Source organism: Oncorhynchus kisutch, linkage group LG23, assembly GCF_002021735.2.
Source record: "Oncorhynchus kisutch isolate 150728-3 linkage group LG23, Okis_V2, whole genome shotgun sequence".
NCBI classification, from domain to species: domain Eukaryota; kingdom Metazoa; phylum Chordata; class Actinopteri; order Salmoniformes; family Salmonidae; genus Oncorhynchus; species Oncorhynchus kisutch.
In genome coordinates, this window is record NC_034196.2 from 1,504,212 (window position 1) to 1,524,080 (window position 19,869).

At 43.0% G+C, this 19,869-nt stretch overlaps 1 protein-coding gene across 1 annotated transcript in view; it reads left to right on the forward strand.

The window, feature by feature from the left end:
* LOC109868709 (potassium/sodium hyperpolarization-activated cyclic nucleotide-gated channel 1-like) overlaps positions 1-19,869 on the forward strand; it is a 185,814-nt gene that overhangs the window by 23,655 nt on the left and 142,290 nt on the right. The window contains exon 2 of the mRNA XM_020458430.2: positions 1,470-1,893. Within this exon, the coding sequence (XP_020314019.2) occupies positions 1,470-1,893 (424 nt within the window). The remainder of the gene's footprint in view (positions 1-1,469; positions 1,894-19,869) is intronic.

The following is a 19,869-nucleotide window of genomic DNA, read 5'->3' on the forward strand; positions in this document are numbered from 1 at the left end:
GACTTGGAGTTACATTGTGTTGTTTAAGTGTTCCCTTTATTTTTTTGAGCAGTGTAGATACTTTTGTACCTATTTCCTCCAGCATCTTCACAAGGTCCTTTGCTGTTGTTCTGGGTTTGATTTGCACTTTTCACCCCAAAGTATGTTAATCTCTAGGAGACAGAAAGCCTCTCCTTCCTGAGTGGTACGATGGCTGTGTGGTCCTATGGTGTTTATACTTGCGTACTATTGTTTGTGCAGATGAACGTGGTACCATCAGGCATTTGGAAATTGCTCCCAAGGATGAATCAGACTTGTGGAGGTCTACAATTTTTTTTCTGAGGTCAATGATTTCTTTCGAATTTCCCATTATGTCAAGCACAGAGGCACTGAGTTTGAAGGTAGGCCTTGAAATACATCCACAGGTACACCTCCAATTGGCTCAAATGATGTCAATTAGCCTATAAGAAGCTTCTAAAGCCATTACATAATTTTCTGGAATTTTCCAAGCTGTTTAGAGGCACAGTCAACTTAGCGTATGTAAACTTCTGACCCACTGGAATTGTGATACAGTGAATTATACGTGAAATAATCTGTCTGTAAACAATTGTTGGAAAAATGACTTGTGTCATGCACAAAGTAGATGTCCGAACCGACTTGCCAAAAATACAGTTTGTTAACAAGAAAATTGTGGAGTGGTTGAAAAGTGAGTTTTAATGACTCCAATCTTAGTGTATATAAATGTTATGTGTCTATTCCCAGTACATCACTGTGGCCAAGCTTCCTGCCATCCGTGACCTATATCATAGGCGGTGTCAAAGGAAAGCCCATAAAATTGTTAGAGACTTTAGTCACCCAAGTCATAAACTGTTTTTTTCTGCTTCCGTACGGCAAGCGGTACCGGGGCGCCAAGTCTTGGACCAAAAGGCTCCTTAACAGCTTCTTCCCCCAAGCCATAAGACTGCTGAACAATTAATGAAATGGCCACCAGACTATTTACATTGACCCCCCCCTCCCTTCATTTGTTTTGTACACTGCTGCTACTCACTGTTTATTGTCTATGCATAGTCACTTCACCCTTACCTACATGTACTAATTACCTCAACTTACCTCTACCCCCGCACACAACTTTTTACTTTTGTTTATTTGGTAAATATTTTCTTAACTCATCAAGAACTGCACTGTTGGTTAAGGGCTTGTAAGTCAGCATTTCACGGTAAGGTCTACATGCATGGCGCATGTGACAAATAAAGTTTTGATTTGGTTAATGTTCTTACATGCTGTCTGTTTGTTCTATGTTTAATTCTTTGTATGTGTACCGTTCATATGTAAAGCCATATTTTGACATGTTATGTGTCTATTCTAGATTCTGAAACCATAGTTTTTTTTTACACATTCTCTGTTTGTTGTAGGTTCTATTGGTACAATCCCCTTTGTGTGTACTGTACTTAAAGCCATACTATTTGATGACCCATTTCTGTCTGTTTTAGGTTCTACTGGGACTTGGTAATGCTGGTCATGATGATGGGGAACCTGATCATCATTCCTGTAGGAATAACCTTCTTCTCGGAGCAGACCACCACCACCTGGCTAATATTCAACGTAGCATCAGACACAATCTTCCTCGTGGATCTGGTCATGAACTTTCGCACTGGAATCGTCAACGAGGAGAGCTCCGAGATCATCCTGGACCCCAAGGTCATCAAGATGAACTACCTGAAGAGCTGGTTTGTGGTCGACTTCCTCTCGTCCATACCAGTGGATTATATATTTCTAATAGTGGAAAAGGGGTTTGACTCAGAGGTGTACAAGACGGCGAGGGCGCTGAGGATCGTTAGGTTTACTAAGATTCTGTCTCTTCTGAGGCTGCTGAGACTTTCCCGACTCATCAGATACATACATCAGTGGGAAGAGGTAAGATATTTGTGGTGATAGAGAGTGTGTGTGTGTGTGTGTGTGTGTGTGTGTGTGTATGAGGCTGAATGCCACAGCTCTGACTTCTGACATTTAGGTGAATGTGAGGATGTCATTCTTGGACATCGGAGTTTAGATATGGGGTAATGAAGTTTAAACAGAGGGAGGTAAAGAGAGAGAAAGAGAAGAGAGATAGAGGGGTACAGAGAGAGAGGGAGAGGAAAAGAAAGAGAAGGAGAGAGGAGAAAGAGAGATAACCCTCCTATGGTGTCATTTCACTCCTCTGTGAGTCACTCATTCCATTTACCCAGCTAGCATTGCTCTCCCTTTTATACCTTTATTTCACTGATTGATCGATTGATCAACATGAATGTGCAAAATGTTCAAAATATGTTAACTTGCCGGATATCAGATCTGATTTTAATAGTGAAGTTTGAAAAAGCCGGAGATTCTATGGGAATAGGCTTTGTTATGCTTTATGTACAGACATTATTGCATTTCCAACCTCTCTTGCACCATGGGCAAGTATCAATGATTCCTGTGCTTACTACACAAATAGCCCAACTAGTGTCATTACAATGGATTACAAATGTAGCCTAATGTTGCGTTTAATTACATTTGCCGTTGCATTGGATCCTATATTTAATGTTGTATTAGATGGAGATAAGATTTAATCAGACTACATGATTTAATATTTTGTCTGTCAAGACAAAAGGCTGAGCTTGACAGAACAATCTAATATTACTTGATTCTGCATGTTGCATTGATGCTTTCATGTATAGAGTCTAATGCTCCTGTAGCTCCTGCTGCTCTGCATCTCCCTATGTGTCACTCAGTTTTCCTCTGCAGTCGACATTTGCATTTTGGTAAATTAGTAGATGCTCTTATCCAGAGCAGCTTATAGAATTGAGTGCATACATTTTCGTATTTTTTTTCATACAGGTCCCCCATGGGAATCTATCCTACAACCCTGGTGTTGCAAGGGCCATGCTCTACCAACTGAGCCACACGGGACCCCTCTTCCTGTTTTCCTTGCAGCTGTTTACTCCACAATGACAGAACTATTTTCCTTCCCTTCACAATGAAGAGTTGAAAACTCATAACACGATCATTTTGTTACAATAAGGTACAGATGCTCTCATGCCCTCGCTGTTCTCATGTACAACTTTCCCCTGTAACCAGTTCCCAGCATAATGCTGTAATATTGCTGTACAGCAGAGATACTGTAATATATTTTAAAATTACTATTTTCCTTCCTGTAAAATATATTACAGCATCTCCACTGTAAATTTACAGGGATTATGTAATGTTTTACAGTAAGCAAAATAGTACTGTGAAATACACTATATATAATCAAAAGTATGTGGACACGCCTTCAAATGAGTGGATTCGGCTATTTCAACCCCACCCGTTGCTGACAGGTGTATAAAATTGAGCACACAGCCATGCAATCTCCATCCGAAAACATTGACAGTAGAATGGCCCGTACTTAAGAGCTAAGTGACTTTCAATATGGCACCGTCAAAGAATGCCACCTTTCCAACAAGTCACTTTTCTGCCCTGGTCAACTGTAAGTGCTTTTATTGTGAAGTGGAGCAACAGCGGCTCAGCTGCGAAGTGGTAGGCCACGCATGATCGCAGAACGTGACCGCGTAGCGTGTAAAAATTGTCTGCCCTTGGTTGCAACACTCACTCCGAGTTCCAAACTGCCTCTGGAAGCAACGTCAGCACAAGAACTGTTCGTCGGGTGCTTCATGAAATGGTTTTCCATGGCCAAGGTGAAACACTCAAGTCTAAAATCACCATGCACAATGCCAAGCGTCGGCTGGAGTGGTGCAAAGCTTGCCGCCATTGGACTCTGGAGCAGCGGTAACACGTTCGTTCTCTGCAGTGATCCAGAGATCTGGATTTGGCGGATCCCATGAAAATGCTACCTGCCCGAATGCACTGTGCCAACGGTAAAGTTTGGTGGAGGAGGAATAATGGTCTGGGGCTGTTTTTTATGGTTTGGGCTAGACTTCTTAGTTCCAGTGAAGGGAAATGTTAACGCTAAAGCATACAATGAAATTCTAGACGATTTTGTGTTTCCAACTTTGTGACAACAGTTTGGGGAAGGCCCTTTCCTGTTTTAACATTATAATGTCCCCATGCTCAAAGCAAGGTCCATACAGAAATGGTTTGACGAAATCGATGTGGAAGAACTTGACTGGCGTGCACAGAGCTCTGACCTCAACCCCATCAAACACCTTTGGGATGAATTGGAACACTGACTGCAAGCTAATGCTGTATATGTGAAGTTCTCCCTGGAATATAAATGTAATAAAAACAATACTTTTGTACATAAAATAAAAATGGCAAAGTTGGTAACAACATTAACAGAATTGACAATAGAAGTAACAACAGTTAACACATACTGTATGTAACCATATAAGAGCATCATTACAACACTTACTGCTACCACATCATTTGACCATGGCAAAGTGACTGGCAATAATGGCAGAATATAAACAGTGTAGTTATTCACTCCGCAAGACAATAAAACAAGCTACACATCAGTATAGAGATAAAGTGGTTTGCAGACGACACAACAGTAGTAGGCTTGATTACCAACGATAACGAGACAGCCTATAGGGAGGATGTGAGGGCTCTGGGATTGTGGTGCCTGGAAAACAACCTCTCACTCAACGTCAACAAAACAAAAGGAGATGATCGTGGACTTCAGGAAACAGCAGAGGGAGCATGCCCCTATCCACATAAACGGGACCGAAGTGGAGAAGGTGGAAAGCTTCAAGTTCCATGGTGTATACATCACTAACAAACTGAAATGGACCACCCACACAGACAGTGTGGTTAAGAAGGCACAACAAAGCCTCTTCAACTTCAGGAGGCTAAAGAAATTTGGCTTGTCACCTAAAACACTCACAGATTTTTACAGATGCACAATTGAAAGCATCATCTCTGGCTGTATCGCCACCTGGTACGGCAACTGCACCGGCCGCAACCGCAAGGCTCTCTAGAGCGTGGTGTGGTTTGCCCAACGCATTACCGGGGACAAACTAACTGCCCCCCAGGACACCTACAGCACACGATGTCACAGGAAGGCCAAAAAGATCATCAAGGACATCAACCACCTGAGCCACTGCCTGTTCACACCACTGTCATTCAGAAGGCGAGGTCAGTACAGCTGCATCAAAACTGGGACCGAGAGACTAAAAAACAGCTTCTATCGCAAGGCCATCAGACTGTTAAACAGCCATCACTGGCACATTAGAGGCAGCTGCCTATCGTCATAGACTAAGAATCACTGGCCACTTTAAGGAATAGAACACTAGTCACTTTAATAATGTTTACATATCTGGCATTACTCATCTCATATGTACTCTACAGTATATAATGTTTTCTAATCTATTCTAAGGTATCTTAGTCACTTAATGTTAACATATCTATCATTACTCATCTCATATGTACTCTACAGTATATAATGTTTTCTAATCTATTCTAAGGTATCTTAGTCACTTAATGTTAACATATCTGGCATTACTCATCTCATATGTACTGTACAGTATATAATGTTTTCTAATCTATTCTAAGGTATCTTAGTCACTTAATGTTAACATATCTGGCATTACTCATCTCATATGTACTCTACAGTATATAATGTTTTCTAATCTATTCTAAGGTATCTTAGTCACTTAATGTTAACATATCTGGCATTAATCATCTCATATGTACTGTACAGTATATCATGTTTTCTAATCTATTCTAAGGTATCTTAGTCACTTAATGTTAACATATCTGGCATTACTCATCTCATATGTACTGTACAGTATATAATGTTTTCTAATCTATTCTAAGGTATTTTAGTCACTTAATGTTAACATATCTGGCATTACTCATCTCATATGTACTCTACAGTATATAATGTTTTCTAATCTATTCTAAGGTATCTTAGTCACTTAATGTTAACATATCTGGCATTACTCATCTCATATGTACTGTACAGTATATAATGTTTTCTAATCTATTCTAAGGTATCTTAGTCACTTAATGTTAACATATCTGGCATTACTCATCTCATATGTACTGTACAGTATATCATGTTTTCTAATCTATTCTAAGGTATCTTAGTCACTTAATGTTAACATATCTGGCATTACTCATCTCATATGTACTGTACAGTATATAATGTTTTCTAATCTATTCTAAGGTATCTTAGTCACTTAATGTTAACATATCTGGCATTACTCATCTCATATGTACTCTACAGTATATAATGTTTTCTAATCTATTCTAAGGTATCTTAGTCACTTAATGTTAACATATCTATCATTACTCATCTCATATGTACTCTACAGTATATAATGTTTTCTAATCTATTCTAAGGTATCTTAGTCACTTAATGTTAACATATCTATCATTACTCATCTCATGTGTATATACTGTTTTCTATACTATTCTACTGTATCTTAGTCCATTCCGCTCTGACATCGCTCATCCATATGTATATAACCTTAATTCATTCCTACTTAGATTTGTGTGTATTAGGTATGTATTGTGTAATTTGTTAGATATTACTTGTAGATATTACTGCACTGTCGGAGCTAGAATCACAAGCATTTCGCTACACCCGCAATAACATCTGCTAATAATGTGTATTTGACCAATGAAATTTGATTACATTTTATTTAAAAATTATATTGTGTGCCTGTGTGTGTGGGGTGTGGGGGAGAGAGACACAAAGAGATAGAGGGAGTTAAAATTGGGATTGGGTACAATGCTAGATCTATGATCAGGGGCAACTTATTTGGGGTAAGGGGGTTAAGAGGCAGTGAAACACACAACAGCACAGTTTGGGCAGGAGAGAGAAGTCAGCGCAGCATCAGGTTTCCACCGTAACTATCTTCCTCAGTTCTGATTTGTCAACTCTTCACACCCATAGGACAAGCATGGAAAAATAAAGAATATAATGAGAGACAGAGTGCACCAGGGCTTACTCGGTTGCTAAAAAATCAAGCTGGTGTGTGTGTGTGTGTGTGTGTGTGTGTGTGTGTGTGCTCATTTACCACACTTGACGTCTTAATTCAAACTCAGTGGGCTCTTGGAAGAATGTGGCAATGTAGAGGGCCACCTTGTCATTCACATTGTCCAATCTACAGGGCTCATCATCTTGGGTTGATTTGAACCAGGAATCTTTACAGGCATGCATTATATCCAATATAGTTTATGAAATTAATTAAAAAAATATTGCTATAGCCTCCACAATAACACAGATTATTTTACCAGGCTCACAACATTTTCTTTTCTTTCTGTGCCACCAAACGTTTGGATACTTCTAGTAAAGTAAACACGTTTAGTTAATACTGTAATATTTTTGGAACAATGTTTATATTAAACAAATGGTTAGTGGGAAGAGTCTATGTGGACACTCTTGGTCTGTAAAACAATGATGTATGTCTCGCAGCTGAGAGCCGAGTGAACCAAATAGTGATGGGAAGCTCGGCTCTTTTTACTGACTGATCTTTTCATCTTGTTCAGTCAAAAGAACACATCTTTCGGCTCATTTCATTCATTCGAGTCAGTAATGCCCAGAGCATGTACCTGCAAACGATGAACTGAAAACTGGAATGAGCCATTATTCAACAATCCTCTCATTCACATGTTAACAATAGGGGGCTTATTGGAGCTGAGACTTGTAAATGTATACTTTAAACAATGTACATTTGTTGATTGCTAGGCATACAAATACAATTATTTCTTGATACATTTGAAACGAGATATAGTTGTGGCCGGACTAGATTGTGAATGACTCTTTGTGAATGAATGCATTGCTATTTTTGAACAACTCTTTTTACTGACTTGAGAGTCATGATTTGTTTTTCTGAGTGACTTGTTCATGTAGTCCTTAATTTGACCCGCTAGTGCTGCTAATGACCCGCTAATGACCCGCAATGACCCGCTAATGACCCGCTAATGACCCGCTAATGACCCGCAATGAGTCCTACAGTAGGATCAATACAGCAGCCCCAGAGACGTTCTCCGACCACCAGTGTTTTACTGTTGAGAGAACAGAAAAGTGTTTACAGTGGCCCTCTCTCTGAGGCAGACCTTTGAACGTTTGGTCTGGACTGCCAGATGGGTGGGATTTACATTTCCAGGACTCTTCTATTGGTCCATTAAGCCAGGCAAGCTCAATAAAGCAGTCCAGCTACTGCAGACCTGCAGGCACAAACTGTAGCAAATCAAATCCAATTTATTTATATAGCCCTTCGTACATCAGCTGATATCTCAAAGTGCTGTACAGAAACCCAGCCTAAAACCCCAAACAGCAAGCAATGCAGGTGTAGAAGCACGGAGAAGCACCTGTGCCGTTGCCAAAGTCTAATCTCTGGTTCATCTCTGGCACAGGCCGATATGTAAATATCTCTCCCATCGCTGGCTGCATGCTTTTGGGCATACTAAATATTTTCTTGGGAGCCAACACACATGTTAGTCCACACATCCAGTTTGCACAGCTGTGCCTGGCATAGGAACAACGTGTCATGGTAAAGAACGTTAGAGACAGGAAATCATATTCCATGGTTTTACACAGATGGTTGATAACAAACATAATACAAAACTGCAGTGACAGGAAATCTGTATGATCTGTCACAATAGCAATAGAAACAGGATGGATACTGCTTACTGCAGTATCTCTCTCTCTCTCTCATAGTTATTTCAGTGTAACCAAACCGTGAGTGAAAGAAAGTGACACACAGTATCCAAACCCTATGTGCAGCTAGTCAGTGAGAGGGAAAGGCAGTGGGCACTCAATTAGTCACACACCAAACTGTTGCATTACCAGTACTATAGTACATTATCACAGGGGAGGGACAAACACAGTCCTCTGCTGTCATAATGTCCCTAACGCTGCAGTCCATCATTAAATTAGCCCTTTCTGTTGAATAAGGGAGATCTGCTGCGGCTGCAGCTGGATTCCACTGCTGCCAGGACCTACTGCAGTCTGGAGCAGCTGTCTCCAGCATTCCTGACATTCCTTCAGCCTGGCTCAGCCTGGCTCCAGGCATTTAAATCAGTGCCTCCCCCTTCCTTCAGTCCCCTCCTTCCCTATTGTTAGGTTCTTAATTTTCAGAGTAAATAACTCAGACACTAGAGAAGTTTTAACCAAGTTCTGCCCAAAGGTTCTGTACAGCTATAATCAGACAACACAACATTTGTCCAATCCAGATATTTATATCCCACTTAAGACACTCCTCCTTCTCTCCAATCCTTACATTTTATGGCTCTACAGGAAGCTAATAAAGAGGGTAACAGGATACCAAACATTTATTTATCTCTTTAGAGACTCTGTCCTCACCTCCTGACCTGAAACCTCAACTTTCATCAATACACAGATGTCCATCTGTCTTTCCTGTATCAATACGTCCCTCTCCTCTCCTCCATCAAACACATTCCAGAGCCTTCTGTCTTTCTACAGAGAACCTTTAACTTTCTCCTTTGATTCTATGCTTCTTCTCTATCATTTATTTAATAGACAGTGGCATCTCTTCCACCAGTCCCCTCCCTCCACTGTCATAGACAGAGACAGTGGCATCTCTTCCACCAGTCCCCTCCCTCCCTCTGCGGTCAGAGACAAAGTGGCAGCTCTTCCATCAGTCCCCTCCCTCCACTGTCATAGACAGAGACAGTGGCATCTCTTCCACCAGTCCCCTCCCTCCCTCTGCGGTCAGAGACAAAGTGGCAGCTCTTCCATCAGTCCCCTCCCTCCACTGTCATAGACAGAGACAGTGGCATCTCTTCCACCAGTCCATGTTAGCTAATGCCCTGGGAATGTTCCCGGTTTGCTTGGTAGACACCACAGCATCAAAATGTTTCTGGATGTCTGAAAATATTTGTCTTATAGCTTTGCTACTAGAATAAAGATTTTGCAGTGTGTTATTTTTCTCTCGTGTTGCTAGTCCAATATTGTTAGGCCGTTATTTCACTTAAAGACTCATAACTGCTTATCTCTAACTACTTTGGTTTACATGGATAACAATGTACATTTGAGATGAATGTATAATTGTGATAATAGAATGGAGTATTGCACTCCCTCAGATTGCTACTGTATGCAAAAGCAGTGTTGTGACGAAGCCGTGTAGTCTGCAGACTGCAGCCAAGCCATTCAGAGCCGGAGTTACTGACTATAGCTCCAGAGAATCCCCATATCACAGAGGGGCCAAATCTGCTGTCTCACTATAACAGTGGAGCTCAGGGAGAACCAGCTACCAGGACTGTCTCTGCTAAATGATAGCCCCATCTTGGGGACTCAGGTTGGGCTTCTCTCTGTACATATAGCATAGACTAGTGAGGAAGCATTAGTTAATCACTTCAAAGAATAAAGATAAAGATGTTAGCGACATGTCTTCAATGTAAACGGGTTGATACAGTGCCTTGCGAAAGTATTCGGCCCCCTTGAACTTTGTGACCTTTTGCCACATTTCAGGCTTCAAACATAAAGATATAAAACTGTATTTTTTTGTGAAGAATCAACAACAAGTGGGACACAATCATGAAGTGGAACAACATTTATTGGATATTTCAATTTTTTTTAACAAATCAAAAACTGAAAAATTGGGCGTGCAAAATTATTCAGCCCCCTTATTTTATTTATTTATTTTATTTCACCTTTATTTAACCAGGTAGGCTAGTTGAGAACAAGTTCTCATTTGCAACTGCGACCTGGCCAAGATAAAGCATAGCAGTGTGAGCATACAACAAAGAGTTACACATGGAGTAAACAATTAACAAGTCAATAACACAGTAGAAAACAAAGGGGGGGTCTATATACAATGTGTGCAAAAGGCATGAGGAGGTAGGCAAATAATTACAATTTTGCAGATTAACACTGGAGTGATAAAAGATCAGATGGTCATGTACAGGTAGAGATATTGGTGTGCAGAAGAGCAGAAAAGTAAATAAATAAAAACAGTACGGGGATGAGGTAGGTGAAAAGGGTGGGCTATTTACCAATAGACTATGTACAGCTGCAGCGATCGGTTAGCTGCTCAGATAGCTGATGTTTGAAGTTGGTGAGGGAGATAAAAGTCTCCAACTTCAGCGATTTTTGCAATTTGTTCCAGTCACAGGCAGCAGAGTACTGGAACGAAAGGCGGCCAAATGAGGTGTTGGCTTTAGGGATGGTCAGTGAGATACACCTGCTGGAGCGCGTGCTACGGATGGGTGTTGCCATCGTGACCAGTGAGCTGAGATAAGGCGGAGCTTTACCTAGCATAGACTTGTAGATGACCTGGAGCCAGTGGGTCTGGCGACGAATATGTAGCGAGGGCCAGCCGACTAGAGCATACAAGTCGCAGTGGTGGGTGGTATAAGGTGCTTTAGTGACAAAACGGATGGCACTGTGATAGACTGCATCCAGTTTGCTGAGTAGAGTGTTGGAAGCCATTTTGTAGATGACATCGCCGAAGTCGAGGATCGGTAGGATAGTCAGTTTTACTAGGGTAAGCTTGGCGGCGTGAGTGAAGGAGGCTTTGTTGCGGAATAGAAAGCCGACTCTTGATTTGATTTTCGATTGGAGATGTTTGATATGAGTCTGGAAGGAGAGTTTGCAGTCTAGCCAGACACCTAGGTACTTATAGACGTCCACATATTCTAGGTCGGAACCATCCAGGGTGGTGATGCTAGTCGGGCATGCAGGTGCAGGCAGCGACCGGTTGAAAAGCATTGGTTTTACTAGCGTTTAAGAGCAGTTGGAGGCCACGGAAGGAGTGTTGTATGGCATTGAAGCTTGTTTGGAGGTTAGATAGCACAGTGTCCAAAGACGGGCCGAAAGTATATAGAATGGTGTCGTCTGCGTAGAGGTGGATCAGGGAATCGCCCGCAGCAAGAGCAACATCATTGATATACACAGAGAAAAGAGTCGGCCCGAGAATTGAACCCTGTGGCACCCCCATAGAGACTGCCAGAGGACCGGACAGCATGCCCTCCGATTTGACACACTGAACTCTGTCTGCAAAGTAATTGGTGAACCAGGCAAGGCAGTCATCCGAAAAACCGAGGCTACTGAGTCTGCCGATAAGAATATGGTGATTGACAGAGTCGAAAGCCTTGGCAAGGTCGATGAAGACGGCTGCACAGTACTGTCTTTTATCGATGGCGGTTATGATATCGTTTAGTACCTTGAGTGTGGCTGAGGTGCACCCATGACCGGCTCGGAAACCAGATTGCACAGCGGAGAAGGTACGGTGGGATTCGAGATGGTCAGTGACCTGTTTGTTGACTTGGCTTTCGAAGACCTTAGATAGGCAGGGCAGGATGGATATAGGTCTGTAACAGTTTGGGTCCAGGGTGTCTCCCCCTTTGAAGAGGGGGATGACTGCGGCAGCTTTCCAATCCTTGGGGATCTCAGACGAGATGAAAGAGAGGTTGAACAGGCTGGTAATAGGGGTTGCGACAATGGTGGCAGATAGTTTCAGAAATAGAGGGTCCAGATTGTCAAGCCCAGCTGATTTTTACGGGTCCAGGTTTTGCAGCTCTTTCAGAACATCTGCTATCTGGATTTTGGTAAAGGAGAACCTGGAGAGGCTTGGGCGAGGAGCTGCGGGGGGGGCGGAGCTGTTGGCCGAGGTTGAAGTAGCCAGGCGGAAGGCATGGCCAGCCGTTGAGAAATGCTTATTGAAGTTTTCGATAATCATGGATTTATCAGTGGTGACCGTGTTACCTAGCCTCAGTGCAGTGGGCAGCTGGGAGGAGGTGCTCTTGTTCTCCATGGACTTCACAGTGTCCCAGAACTTTTTGGAGTTGGAGCTACAGGATGCAAACTTCTGCCTGAAGAAGCTGGCCTTAGCTTTCCTGACTGACTGCGTGTATTGGTTCCGGACTTCCCTGAACAGTTGCATATCACGGGGACTATTCGATGCTATTGCAGTCTGCCACAGGATGTTTTTGTGCTGGTCGAGGGCAGTCAGGTCTGGGGTGAACCAAGGGCTGTATCTGTTCTTAGTTCTGCATTTTTTGAACGGAGCATGCTTATCTAAAATGGTGAGGAAGTTACTTTTAAAGAATGACCAGGCATCCTCAACTGACGGGATGAGGTCAATGTCCTTCCAGGATACCCGGGCCAGGTCGATTAGAAAGGCCTGCTCACAGAAGTGTTTTAGGGAGCGTTTGACAGTGATGAGGGGTGGTCGTTTGACTGCGGCTCCGTAGCGGATACAGGCAATGAGGCAGTGATCGCTGAGATCCTGGTTGAAGACAGCGGAGGTGTATTTGGAGGGCCAGTTGGTCAGGATGACGTCTATGAGGGTGCCCTTGTTTACAGAGTTAGGGTTGTACCTGGTGGGTTCCTTGATGATTTGTGTGAGATTGAGGGCATCTAGCTTAGATTGTAGGACTGGCGGGGTGTTAAGCATATCCCAGTTTAGGTCACCTAACAGAACAAACTCTGAAGCTAGATGGGGGGCGATCAATTCACAAATGGTGTCCAGGGCACAGCTGGGAGCTGAGGGGGGTCGGTAGCAGGCGGCAACCGTGAGAGACTTATTTCTGGAGAGAGTAATTTTCAAAATTAGTAGTTCGAACTGTTTGGGTATGGACCTGGAAAGTATGACATTACTTTGCAGGCTATCTCTGCAGTAAACTGCAACTCCTCCCCCTTTGGCAGTTCTATCTTGACGGAAGATGTTATAGTTGGGTATGGAAATCTCTGAATTTTTGGTGGCCTTCCTGAGCCAGGATTCAGACACAGCAAGGACATCAGGGTTAGCAGAGTGTGCTAAAGCAGTGAGTAAGACAAACTTAGGGAGGAGGCTTCTGATGTTGACATGCATGAAACCAAGGCTTTTTCGATCACAGAAGTCAACAAATGAGGGTGCCTGGGGACATGCAGGGCCTGGGTTTACCTCCACATCACCCGCGGAACAGAGAAGGAGTAGTATGAGGGTGCGGCTAAAGGCTATCAAAACTGGTCGCCTAGAGCGTTGGGGACAGAGAATAAGAGGAGCAGGTTTCTGGGCATGGTAGAATATATTCAGGGCATAATGCGCAGACAGGGGTATGGTGGGGTGCGGGTACAGCGGAGGTAAGCCCAGGCACTGGGTGATGATGAGAGAGGTTGTATCTCTGGACATGCTGGTAGTAATGGGTGAGGTCACCGCATGTGTGGGAGGTGGGACAAAGGAGTTATCAGGGGTATGAAGAGTGGAACTAGGGGCTCCATTGTGAACTAAAACAATGATAACTAACCTGAACAACAGTATACAAGGCATATTGACATTTGAGAGAGACATACAGCGAGGCATACAGTAATCACAGGTGTTGAATTGGGAAAGCTAGCTAAAACAGTAGGTGAGACAACAGCTAATCAGCTAGCACAACAACAGCAGGTAAAATGGCGTAGACTAGGCAACGGGGCCAACAGATAAAACAAACAAGCAGAATGGAGTACCGTGATTAATGGACAGTTCTCAATTAAGTTAATACAAATCTCTGAATGATCCAATGTCGACCTAAATGACTAATGATGATAAATACAATCCACCTGTGTGTAATCCATGGAGAATAAGAACACCTCCTCCCAGCTGCCCACTGCACTGAAGATAGGAAACACTGTCACCACTGATAAATCCACCATAATTGAGAATTTCAATAAGCATTTTTCTACGGCTGGCCATGCTTTCCACCTGGCTACTCCTACCCCGGACAACAGCACTGCACCCCCAACAGCAACTCGCCCCAAGCCTTCCCCATTTCTCCTTCTCCCAGATCCATTCAGCTGATGTTCTGAAAGAGCTGCAAAATCTGGACCCCTACAAATCAGCCGGGCTAGACAATCTGGACCCTTTCTTTCTAAAATGATCTGCCGAAATTGTTGCCACCCCTATTACTAGCCTGTTCAACCTCTCTTTCGTGTCGTCTGAGATTCCCAAAGATTGGAAAGCAGCTGCGGTCATCCCCCTCTTCAAAGGGGGGGACACTCTTGACCCAAACTGCTACAGACCTATATCTATCCTACCGTACCTTTCTAAGGTCTTCGAAAGCCAAGTCAACAAACAGATTACCGACCATTTCGAATCTCACCATACCTTCTCTGCTATGCAATCTGGTTTCAGAGCTGGTCATGGGTGCACCTCAGCCACGCTCAAGGTCCTAAACAATATCTTAACCGCCATCGATAAGAAACATTACTGTGCAGCCGTATTCATTGATCTGGCCAAGGCTTTCGACTTTCGACTTTCGTCAATCACCACATCCTCATCGGCAGACTCGACAGCCTTGGTTTCTCAAATGATTGCCTCGCCTGGTTCACCAACTACTTCTCTGATAGAGTTCAGTGTGTCAAATCGGAGGGTCTGCTGTCCGGACCTCTGGCAGTCTCTATGGGGGTGCCACAGGGTTCAATTCTTGGACCGACTCTCTTCTCTGTATACATCAATGAGGTCACTCTTGCTGTTGGTGAGTCCCTGATCCACCTCTACGCAGACGACACCATTCTGTATACTTCCGGCCCTTCTTTGGACACTGTGTTAACAACCCTCCAGGCAAGCTTCAATGCCATACAACTCTCCTTCCGTGGCCTCCAATTGCTCTTAAATACAAGTAAAACTAAATGCATGCTCTTCAGCCGATCGCTACCTGCACCTACCCGCCTGTCCAACATCACTACTCTGGACGGCTCTGACTTAGAATACGTGGACAACTACAAATACTTAGGTGTCTGGTTAGACTGTAAACTCTCCTTCCAGACCCATATCAAACATCTCCAATCCAAAGTTAAATCTAGAATTGGCTTCCTATTTCGCAACAAAGCATCCTTCACTCATGCTGCCAAACATACCCTTGTAAAACTGACCATCCTACCAATCCTCGACTTTGGCGATGTCATTTACAAAATAGCCTCCAATACCCTACTCAACAAATTGGATGCAGTCTATCACAGTGCAATCCGTTTTATCACCAAAGCCCCATATACTGCCCACCATTGCGACCTGTACGCTCTCGTTGGCTGGCCCTCGCTTCATACTCGTCACCAAACCCACTGGCTCCATGTCATCTACAAGACCCTGCTAGGTAAAGTCCCCCCTTATCTCAGCTCGCTGGTCACCATAGCATCTCCCACCTGTAGCACATGCTCCAGCAGGTATATCTCTCTAGTTACCCCGAAAACCAATTCTTTCTTTGGCCGCCTCTCCTTCCAGTTCTCTGCTGCCAATGACTGGAACGAACTACAAAAATCTCTGAAACTGGAAACACTTATCTCCCTCACTAGCTTTAAGCACCAACTGTCAGAGCAGCTCACAGATTACTGCACCTGTACATAGCCCACCTATAATTTAGCCCAAACAACTACCTCTTTCCCAACTGTATTTAATTTTAATTTATTTATTTTGCTCCTTTGCACCCCATTATTTTGATTTCTACTTTGCACATTCGTCCATTGAAAAACTACCATTCCAGTGTTTTACTTGCTATATTGTATTTACTTTGCCACCATGGCCTTTTTTCCCTTTACCTCCCTTCTCACCTCATTTGCTCACATTGTATATAGACTTGTTTATACTGTATTATTGACTGTATGTTTGTTTTACTACATGTGTAACTCTGTGTCGTTGTATCTGTCGAACTGCTTTGCTTTATCTTGGCCAGGTCGCAATTGTAAATGAGAACTTGTTCTCAACTTGCCTACCTGGTTAAATAAAGGTGAAATAAAATAAAATAAATAAATAAATAAAAATATGCAAACAAGAAAACGCTCACCCAGAGGCGGTGCTCCTAGTAGCTGGGGATTTTAATGAAACTTAAATCAGTTTAACCAAATTTCTGTCGGCATGTTAAATGTGCAACCAGAGGGAAAATAACTCTGGACCAACTATACTCCACACACACAGACGCATACAAAGCTCTCCCTCGCCTTCCATTTGGCAAATCTGACCATAATTCCATCCTCCTGATTCCTGCTTACAAGCAAAAATTTAAGCAGGAAGCACCAGTGACATATTCATAAGTAAGCATTTCACTGTAAGGTCTACACCTGTTGTATTCAGTGCATGTGACTAATACAATTGAATTTGATTTGATCTGCTTCTGTTCTGTGGGTGGCACTGTGTGCTCTTTTCGAACGATGGGTCCCAGTCTCTCTATGGCCATGGGATCATTAAATAGTACCCGCAAAACAACAGTCTCAACGTCAACAGTGTAGAGGGGACTCCGGGATGCTGGCATTCTAGGCAGAGTTCCTCTATCCGGTGTATGTGTTTTTTTGCCCATCTTAATCTTTTATTGGCCAGTCTGAGATAGGGTTTTTTCTTAGCAACTGCCTAGGAGGCCTGCATCCCGGAGTCACCTCTTCACTGTTGACGTTGAGACTGCCGTTTTGAGGGTACTATTTATTTAAGCTGCCAGTTGAGGACTTGTGAAGGGTCTGTTTCTCAAACTAGACACGCTAATGTACTTGTCCTCTTGCTCAGTTGTGCACCGGGGCCTCCCAGTCCTCTTTCTATCCTGGTTAGAGCCAGTTTGTGCTGTTCTGTGAAGGGATTAGTACACATCATTGTACGAGATGTTCCGTTTCTTGGCAATTTCTCACATGGAATAGCCTTCATTTCTCAGAACGAGAATAGACTGATGAGTTTCAAAAGAAAGGTCTTTGTTTCTGGCCATTTTGAGCCTGCAATCGAACCCACAAATGATGAAGCTCCAGATACTCAACTAGTCTAAAGAAGGCCAGTTTTATTGCTTCTTTAATCAGGACAACAGTTTTCAGCTGTGCTAACATAATTGCAAAAAGGTTTTCTAAAGATCAATTAGCCTTTTAAAATGGTAAACTTGTATAAGCTAACAATGTGCCATTGGAACACAGGAGTGATGGTTGCTGATAATGGGCCTCTGTACACCTATGTAGATATTCCATAAAAATCTGCCGTTTCCAGCTACAATACTCATTTACAACATTAGCCATGTCTACACTGTATTTCGGATCAATTTCATGTTATTTTAATCAACCAACATTTAGCTTTTCTTTAAAAAACAAGGACATTTCTAAGTGACCCCAAACTTTTGAATGGTAGTGTGTGTGTGTATGTTTATAGATATATACATTTCCCCCAAAAATATATGGGGATTGGAAATGATGCAGACAATTACACTGATGGAAGCAACAATCTACCCTCAATGTTAAAACTGATCCCTAAAATTAAAATAACCTCTTGCCCCCAGAGTGGAGGAACCGATAACTTATGTGGCCTGTTTGTGTCTTGGCATTACAACCACAGTAGAAGTTGGCAAGACAGTAGCCAACAAACTGATCTGGGATCAACCTATCATTCAAAAGGACTCTAGCTACAGTAGACGTATCCCCATTTCTGTGGCCAAAAGCTTCGAGCTTCTACTTAAAAAAAATCCCAAATCCAACTCTCTCACTGTTGCCGCTTGTTATAGACCAAATCAAATCAAATTTATTTATATAGCCCTTCGTACATCAGCTGATATCTCAAAGTGCTGTACAGAAACCCAGCCTAAAACCCCAAACAGCAAGCAATGCAGGTGTATTTGCATCCTGTACACCCCCTCAGCCCCCAGCTGTGCCCTGGACACCATATATGAATTCATTGCCCCCCATTTATCTTCAGAGTTCGTACTGTTAGGTGACCTAAACTGGGATATGCTTAGCACCCCGGCCATCCTACAATCTAAACTAGATCCCCCCCCCCAATCTCAGACAAATTATCAAGGAACCTACCAGGTACAACCCTAAATCCGGGCACCCTCATAGATATCATCCTGACTAACCTGCTCTCTAAATACACCTTTGCTGTCGTCAACCAGGATCTCAGCGATCACTGCCTCATTGCCTGCGCCCCCCCCTCATCACTGTCAAACGCTCCCTAAAACACTTCAGCAAGCAGGCCTTTCTAATCGACCTGGCCCGGGTATCCTGGAAGGATTTTGAACTCATAACATCAGTAGAGGATGCCTGGTTATTAATTAAAAGTGCTTTCCTCACCATCTGAAATAAGCATTCCCCATTCAAAAATGTATAACTCAGAACAGATATAGCCCATGGTTCTCTCGAGACTCACTCGCGACTAAAACATCCTGTGGCGTACAGCATTAGCATCGAATAGCCCTCGCAATATGCAACTTTTCAGGGATGTTAGGAACCAATGTAAACAGCCAGTTAGGAAAGCAAAGGCTAGCTTTTCTAAACAGAAATTTGCATCCTGTAGCATAAACACCAAAAAGTTCCAGGACACTGTAAAGTACATGGAGAATAAGAGCACCTCCTAGGAAACACTGTCAACACCAATAAATCCACGATAATCAAGAATTTCAATAAGCATTTTTACACGGCTGGTCAATAAGCATTTTTACACGGCTGGCCTTGCTTTCCTCCTTGCTACCCCTACCCTGCACCTCAGCCACGCTCAAGTTCCTAAACAATATCATAACCGCCATTGATACATTCTTATCGGCAGACTCAATAGCTTTCGTTTCTCAAATGACTGCCTCACCTGGTTCACCAACTACTTCTCAGATAGAGATTAGTGTGTCAAATCGTAGGGCCTGTTGTTCGTACCTCTGGCAGTCTCTATGGGGGTCCCACAGGGTTCAATTCTCGGGCCGGCTCTTTTTTCTGTGTATATCAATGATGCCGCTTTTGCAGCTGGTGAATCTCTGATTCACCTCTACGCAGATGACACCATTCTGTATACAAATGTCCCTTCTTTGGACACTGTGTTAACAAACCTCCAAACGAGCTTCAACACTCTCTTTCTGTGGCCTCCAACTGCTTTTAAATGCTACTGAAACTAAATGCATGCTCTTCATCCGATTGTTGCCCACTCCTGCTCGACTAGCATCACGACTCTGGATCGTTCTGACCTAGAATATGTGGACAACAACAAATACCTAGGTGTCTGGTTAAACTGTAAACTCTCCTTCCACACTCACATTAACCATGTCCAATCCAAAATTAAATCTAGA